Below are 7,098 nucleotides of genomic sequence, written 5' to 3'. Positions count from 1 at the left end.
AAGACTGTACTATAAACAGATACTTCTAATCGTTAATGTGATTTGTTATACTGGGGGGTAAGATGCTCAGAAAATCAACGTTATTTCTCAGAGATCACACTGTATAGTTTTTGAAAAGTCTCTTCTCACTCATGTAACTTCCAATCCACCTGCCCCAGGAAAGCTCAAAAATTCAGCAAAGCCACAGTAGTGAAAGAAAGATTGTTCCCAGGGAAATGGAGGGGCAGCGGCAGGGGGGAATCTACACTCTGCTGTGTATTTAAAAAGAAAAAAAGACATTGTTCCTTTTTTTTGAGTGCTTCCAAATTGCATTTTTTAGTGTGTCTGTGTGATTTTTTTTATATTCCTCTTATGACCTGTTTTTTTCACCAGGCCTGTTTTCTAATTTGTTATAGTTTTGTTAAGAGTGCTATTGCACAGATGTTTTTGATGACTTTTTTTGATTACCTGAATTCATGAGCTGTATAGCTTTATTTCAAACATTTTCTAAATACTTTTCACTTTATAAATTACATAATTTCACAGATACCTTTTACAAAAATCACATACAGCGTACCAAATCCTGACATTCCTGCGCAGCTGCTTCCTTTGCTGTCAGTGGGTGCTGGGGATGGTGGAGCAATAGTGAAGTCAGCAGGAGCAGGTACCAAGCTGACAAATCTACTACAGCCTGTTCTCTAGTTACAACCACACGTAGGTGAACTGTTTAGACAGTTTGTACTGGGGTATGTTTAAATACAAACTAAACCAGAAGTGTGATGCAAGGCAGAGGAGGGCACACGGGTGACGTGGGAGTGACATGAACCAGCGAGCTTCCACTGGACTTCTTCCGTGACCCTTTGTGGGTGTTTTGGGTGGGCCTGCCCCATGTGTGGTGGGACCACCTCCTTTGGATCACAAGATGCTGAGCCCAGCTCAGAGGAGGGTGGGCTTGGGCTGCGTGGGAGGAAATTCCCATCCTCCCCCCCAGCAGCCTGGCTGCGGAGGTGAAGAGAAGGTCTCCTGCTCTCCTGGAAGCACCTGGTCTTCAAAGGCAATGGCGGCTCTGGCTACATGTGCAAGGGTACCCTGCTAGAAATTAAGAATTGGATCAAGGGGAGTAAATAGCCAAAATTAATCATTTTTGCTGGAATATGGATATTAGTACAGGGGAGCGGGATCTGATAAATGTGGAAGAATAAGAGCTGGAATTTGAGTGTCAGAAGATAGAATACCCTTGTGCGTTGGCCAGCAGCACTGAAAAGGAGGGGGACTTGGGAGCTGCTGGAGCAGCCCAGCAAAAAGGGGGACATATGCCACCGACTGCTCTGTTCTCATCCCAAACCCGCACCAGAACACTGCCCTGTCCCACTTTCTGCCATTTCCCTGGGCCTTTATGTTACATTGTGAGGCGCTCTGTGTTTTCCTGGCAGCATCGGATCAGGGGCATCCTTGCTGGCCAAGTGCTTTGGAGCTGGACACAGATTTCTTTCTTCTCTCTGAATGTTCATAGGTGACTGCTACCTTAGCAGCTCCAGCAGGTTTGCTGGAAAACTTCCTCCGAGACAGGCAAACTGCCGAAAGAGCTTGAATTGGACAATTTTGTGGAAGAAATAGATGCTGGCAGCAGTTTGTGGAGGAGCACTGTGGGCTGGCCGTGCTGCCTGTCCTGCTGCATTCAACTCCTGAGCAGTGGTGAGGAGAAAGCAGCCTGAGTGGTTCACTAGGGGAGTCACAGGCATCTTCTGGAAGTGTTATTTTCACCAGTGAGTGACCAGCTTATAATATAAGCTTTTCAGATAATGGTCTTTTAATTGATGGTTAAATAAAGCCTTTTATGTACAAAACCTGCTCTGGCTGGGGTTAGTTGACACCACCCAAGCAGATCTGTCCCCAGCAGAGGGGCAGCACCTTACATGTGCACTCATGGAGGGGCACATCTTTCTGTGCTGGGTAGGATTTGTGGCTCTTGGTCTCCTAATACTGATTTTAGATTTCCTACTGTGTTTTTGAGGGGAAGGCACAGGGAACACACATGCTGCCGTCTTGTCAGTGCTTGGGTCCAGCATACAGCTACCTGTTGCTTTGGATACTGGACTCACTGGGCTTGGACATCCCTTCCCGTCCTCTGTCCCATATAATCACCTCTTTATAATTACCTCTGTATTTCTACAAACCCTAGAAAGCACAGTTTCACATTGGACTTTTTATTCCCTTAGCCAAGAGGAAATCCCTGCCAAGGGAAAGCTTAAGTATTTCTCTGTCTCTCTGAGGGGAAAAAAGGTCTTTGGAAAAATACTGTAAGTACAGTAAGCCAGCTTGTTATTCACAGTTCATCTGTTACCCCCCTACTCTATGCTAGTTAGTAAGTGTCATGCTGTGAAATAGGCTGAAACTTGCCTGCCAGACCTTTAAAACTGAGCTTAAATTTGAACTGTCCTGGAAGAGAGCAGAGCTGCCCCACACGCTGCTGGTTTAGAAACAGCACAGAATTTGCATGAGCTGGGCTGCTGGTAGAGAAAAAGGATGCTGATGACTGGAGAGATTGATTTGCCTTTCTCACAGATGTGCTTGTCTTGGAGTAGCGCCCGGGGGAGCATAACTGGGTGGAAAAGCGGCACGTCAGAGCAGAAATAACGTTATGCAGCCCAATGGCTGCAGAAGATCCCAGCTCGGAGCTCGCCTGGGGCTATAAAGCTGGCTGAAAGAGCAAAAGTAGCTGGGAGCCTAGCAGGAGAGAAGCACGCTGCGGGAGGCAGGAGCATCCACCCACTCCCGCTGCTTGCGCGCCGTGTTTGCAGCTCCCGAGCGCGCCTGGGCTGAGCGAGGGGAGGACGGCTCTCCCGGCACACAACGTGAGCTCTGCTCTCTTGCAAGTGAGCTATTTCCAAATTGGAGGAGCAGAGCGGCTTTTCAGTGATGTTGTCCTGTTTCGTCTGGCTCTCCCTCCCCGACCTGGTTAACCCCTTTGCGACCCCAGGAAAGTTGCCCGTTAATGGGAGCCTGGAGAAGACTTTTGTAATCCCGAACATCTCAGGTTTCTTTTCCTGGGATAACGACAGCCTGGCTGACTGGCAGAGCTTTGTGGGCAGGAGCCGGTACGGAGCGGAGTCGCAGAGCGTCACAGTGAAAGCCCTGCTCATCGCGGCGTACTCCTTCATCATTGTCTTCTCCCTCTTTGGCAACTTCCTGGTCTGTCACGTCGTCATCAAGACCAAGCGCATGCACTCCGCCACCAGCTTGTTCATTGTGAACCTGGCTGTAGCCGATATCATGATCACGCTCCTCAACACGCCTTTTACACTGGTAAGACTGAGGCAGAGATGCCATAAAGGTATCGCAGTTGCTTCGGTGGCCTTTCCTTCTTTACGCCGCGATAGGCAGTGCGTGGACGTTCTGCAGGTACCTGTCCAGTCCAAATTACAGTGATTGGAGTTATCTTTGGAAAACTCCATGTCTTTTTCTTCTCTAATTCCTGTTATCTAGTTGAAGATCTGAAATTATCCATTTGTTAAAAGTGGCCCTGATTATAGTACTTGAACAATAATAACCTCACAGTGATTACTTAGTACTTTGTAGTATCTGGTCTTTTTTTTCCTTCCCTTCTCTGAAGTATTTCCAAGGTAATACTATGAACCTCTTGAAAAAAAGATTAATGCTCACCATCATTTTACAAGCTGTGTTGAAAAGCTGTAGTTTGCTTTGAAGTAAGATAAGGCATATAGGTCAGCCCTATACTGTAAGGAGGGCTTAAAAGGGAAAAATGAATGTATTGACTCAATAGTTAGACTGCAGAAGGACACACTGTGAATAAAACAGAACAAACATCTTTGGTACTGCGCTGCTGTATTGTCCTGGAGGATATTGCTGGGCCACTGAGCAGCACTAACCTACCTCTTCAGGGTTCAGAAGCCAGAAAATTATACAATTATACAAAGAACCTGCTATTTTAAAAATGTCTTTTACATAACACAAGGAATTATCTGCCAGAGGTGTCTCGGATATCTATAAGCATGTGGAGGTGTGTGTGTGGGTTCACAAAACTAACAGTATTCTGGTTTTAGGCTCGTTTTGTGAACAGTACCTGGATATTCGGGAAGGGGATGTGCCATGTCAGTAGGTTTGTGCAGTATTGCTCCCTCCACGTCTCTGCCTTGACCCTCACAGCCATTGCCGTGGACAGGCACCAGGTGAGAGCTCTCTGAAGCAGACAGATGGAAAGCTTGGGAGGGCATAATTAAAATGAGAAAGGATGATCCCATGTCCTTTCATTCTCAGCTCCCAGATTAATGTAAGATGCATGAGGAGCTGACAGGGTAGGGGAGGAGTTCTTGCTGTGAGATGGAAAGAATAGTTTCAAGCCCGCAGCAAGGTGGGAGATGGGAGATGTCCATTGCCTTGTGATCGCTTCCAGCTGGGGAACGGGAGCTTTTCTGTGGTAGATAATCCAGCAGCTCTCAAACGAGGAGAAAGTCCAAGATCCTGATAGGAATTCACATGGGCAGCTCTCCTCTGGGGTGGTTTGTCCAGCAACATGGATGTAGGGACATCCCACTTAGCTTCCGCAGCTCTGTCTCCCTTTGCTCTAGGATGTCTCACCCCTTGTTACCCTGAATATTGGAGAGCTGGCTGTAGCACACTGGTGTTTGTCACGAGCAGAGCTGTGGCTTACTGTTGATAATGGGCTCAAAACTGGGGCAGTCAGGCATTATCAGTTTGGAGTCACCCAACAACCACACAAAACAGTTGACAGTTGACATTTTCTGCTAGAAAGTTTCTAATTTCCAGAAAATGCACTGGCTGTCAGAAGCATCCCCAGGGAGGTCTGGTTAAATCACAAACCTGTGGTGCTTTGGGTCACCGATACTGAAGAGTCTGAGACTATTTTCTCCTCTTTTTTTTTTTTTTTTTTGTGCTATTAAGTAAATTAAACCTGGAAATGAACGTGTGTGCAAGACCCTCTGGTACCCAGTTCTTCCCACCTAGATGCAAATACTGAAATGCGAGGGTAGAGCTGGGATCTGACTTTACCCGTTTCCATGGAGGAAAAATTCAGGCTTTCATGTATAGCCTACAGTCAATGGGAGCTGGGTGACAACTGTACTGCTTGCATGCTGAATTTTCGCGTTAAGTAATAGATTTAAGGCTGAAAGATCGTATGAAAAAATCATATAATTATTTCCTGAAATGTCATAAGCCTGAATATTGGTTTATTTTGCACAGGTTATAATGCACCCTCTGAAACCTCGCATATCTACTGCAAAAGGTGTTATCTACATCTCTGTAATCTGGATCATGGCAACTTGTTTTTCCCTACCACATGCTATCTACCAAAAACTCTTTACCTTTGAATACAGGTAAGGATGTGCTTTTCTTTCCTCCAGTCTCCCTGGAGACCAAACTCTCAGTGGTCATACTTTGGCATCTTGTACTGAAAGCCCTGAGCTTATGTTGAGGTCAGCCAAATATGGATCTAGTCTATAATTTTCATCAGATTCCTTTTGCAATGGCTGATATCCTGTCCTTGTTTCCATTTTTAATTATTTTATCTTTATTCTGTCACACTAATCATATGAAATAGGCTAAGAAGTTACAGCATTTGGCCTGGACCCTCTAACTCTGTACACTGGCATTTTACACTATGTACCAATATCTGACCTGTTTGGGCAGATCAGAAATGGGGAAAAATCTAAAACCTAACAGGTTTTGATCTACTTTTTAGCCCTGGGAAAGTGAAAAAATCTGCCTCAGCTGCTTGTTCCATAAAATGCTGTCATGAGCCTTGATATTTGCAAAGTGCTTTAATGAGGGAAAGGTCCTTAATATGTGCAGAGACTGTGTTTCTGTTTGCCAAAGGACAGAGAATAAAAACCTGCTTCTGTGCAGCTGGAAATTTTCTAATTGATGAAATGCATAAAATTATCAGAAGGTCATGAATGCCCACGAGAAATTATCACCACATTGCTCACAGGCTGCTCCATGGCTCAAATCCTTGGAGAGCAGAGCTCCGCTTAACTGTGACACGTGCATAAACAAAGGGTCTGCCTCCAGGCGTTATGGCAGGAGCCGCTCCCACCTACCTCCTTCTTTCTGACGTACTTCTCCCGCGGTGCCCGGCCATATGTGCTCTCACCCCCTGTCCGGTATCTCCACTTGCAGTGAGGAGGTTACCCGGTGCCTGTGTCTGCCGGATTTCCCCGAGCCTGCTGACCTCTTTTGGAAGTACCTCGACTTAACAACCTTCATTTTGCTCTATGTCCTGCCCCTTCTGATCATCTCTGCTGCCTACATGACAGTGGCCAAGAAACTCTGGCTGCGCAATGTCATCGGGGACGTCACCACTGAGCAGTACTTCGCGCTTCGCAAAAAGAATAAGAAGACCATAAAGATGCTGATGCTTGTTGTCATCCTCTTTGCAGTCTGCTGGTTCCCCTTGAATTGCTACGTTGTCCTCCTCTCCAGCCAGACCATCCACACCAACAATGCCCTGTACTTCTCCTTTCACTGGTTTGCAATGAGCAGCACCTGCTACAACCCCTTCATCTACTGCTGGCTCAATGACAGCTTCCGATCAGAACTGAAGGCTTTGCTCAACATGTGCAGAAAACCTCCCGGGCCCACAGAACAGAGGCTTCCCTCCACGGTCCCATCCTACCGCCTGGCTTGGCCAGAAAATGGCAACTTCAAGAGGTTGCAGGCCTCCCATGTCCTTCCATCAGCCTCCAACATCCAGTCAGGAAAGACAGACATCTCTGCAGTTGAGCCGATAGTAGCTGTGAGCTAATCAGTGGCCCTGAGAAATCTATAAGGACCGCACATAGATTTGGCTAGAGCTAAAATGGTGGGAAGATGTGGAGCCCTGGCCTACTTAGGGACTGTGCAACCACACGTGATAAAACCAAGAAGGAGGTTCTGCAGGAGGTAGTATGAAAGAGCTGCATGTTTGATGCAGGCTGATGATAATGGCGTGGAGCCCCTAAAGGGGAGAAAGCAAACTCTTCCCAGGAAGGAACTCTCCTTGTCTTTGTCAAGTTGACTTTGGATAGGCTTGCAGGACGGGATTCTCTGCACGTATGTTGCTGTTATCTGCGTGACTAAGCCTTTTTACCACTGGGGCTG

The 7,098-nt window shown here is 46.6% G+C and overlaps 1 protein-coding gene across 1 annotated transcript; it reads left to right on the top strand.

The window, feature by feature from the left end:
* Positions 1 to 2,898: 2,898 nt before the first annotated feature.
* On the top strand, positions 2,899 to 6,763 carry GPR83 (G protein-coupled receptor 83). Its single transcript, XM_050914421.1, has 4 exons — positions 2,899 to 3,285; positions 4,044 to 4,169; positions 5,203 to 5,336; positions 6,139 to 6,763. The coding sequence occupies exons 1-4, from the start codon at positions 2,899 to 2,901 to the stop codon at positions 6,761 to 6,763; spliced, it is 1,272 nt and encodes a 423-aa protein (XP_050770378.1).
* Positions 6,764 to 7,098: the final 335 nt, after the last annotated feature.

The sequence above is a fragment of the Gymnogyps californianus genome, chromosome 1 (assembly GCF_018139145.2).
Source record: "Gymnogyps californianus isolate 813 chromosome 1, ASM1813914v2, whole genome shotgun sequence".
Lineage (NCBI taxonomy): Eukaryota > Metazoa > Chordata > Aves > Accipitriformes > Cathartidae > Gymnogyps > Gymnogyps californianus.
The sequence above is the reverse complement of the archived record's forward strand: the minus strand, read 5'-3'. Positions and strand labels throughout refer to the sequence as shown.

Bases quoted from the DNA above. Each gene is read 5' to 3' on its own strand.
- GPR83 (XM_050914421.1), top strand. From the start codon at position 2,899: ATGTTGTCCTGTTTCGTCTGGCTCTCCCTCCCCGACCTGGTTAACCCC. The intron at 4,170-5,202 runs GTGAGAGCTCTC...TATTTTGCACAG, and splicing joins TTGCCGTGGACAGGCACCAG to GTTATAATGCACCCTCTGAA. The intron at 5,337-6,138 runs GTAAGGATGTGC...CTCCACTTGCAG, and splicing joins CTCTTTACCTTTGAATACAG to TGAGGAGGTTACCCGGTGCC.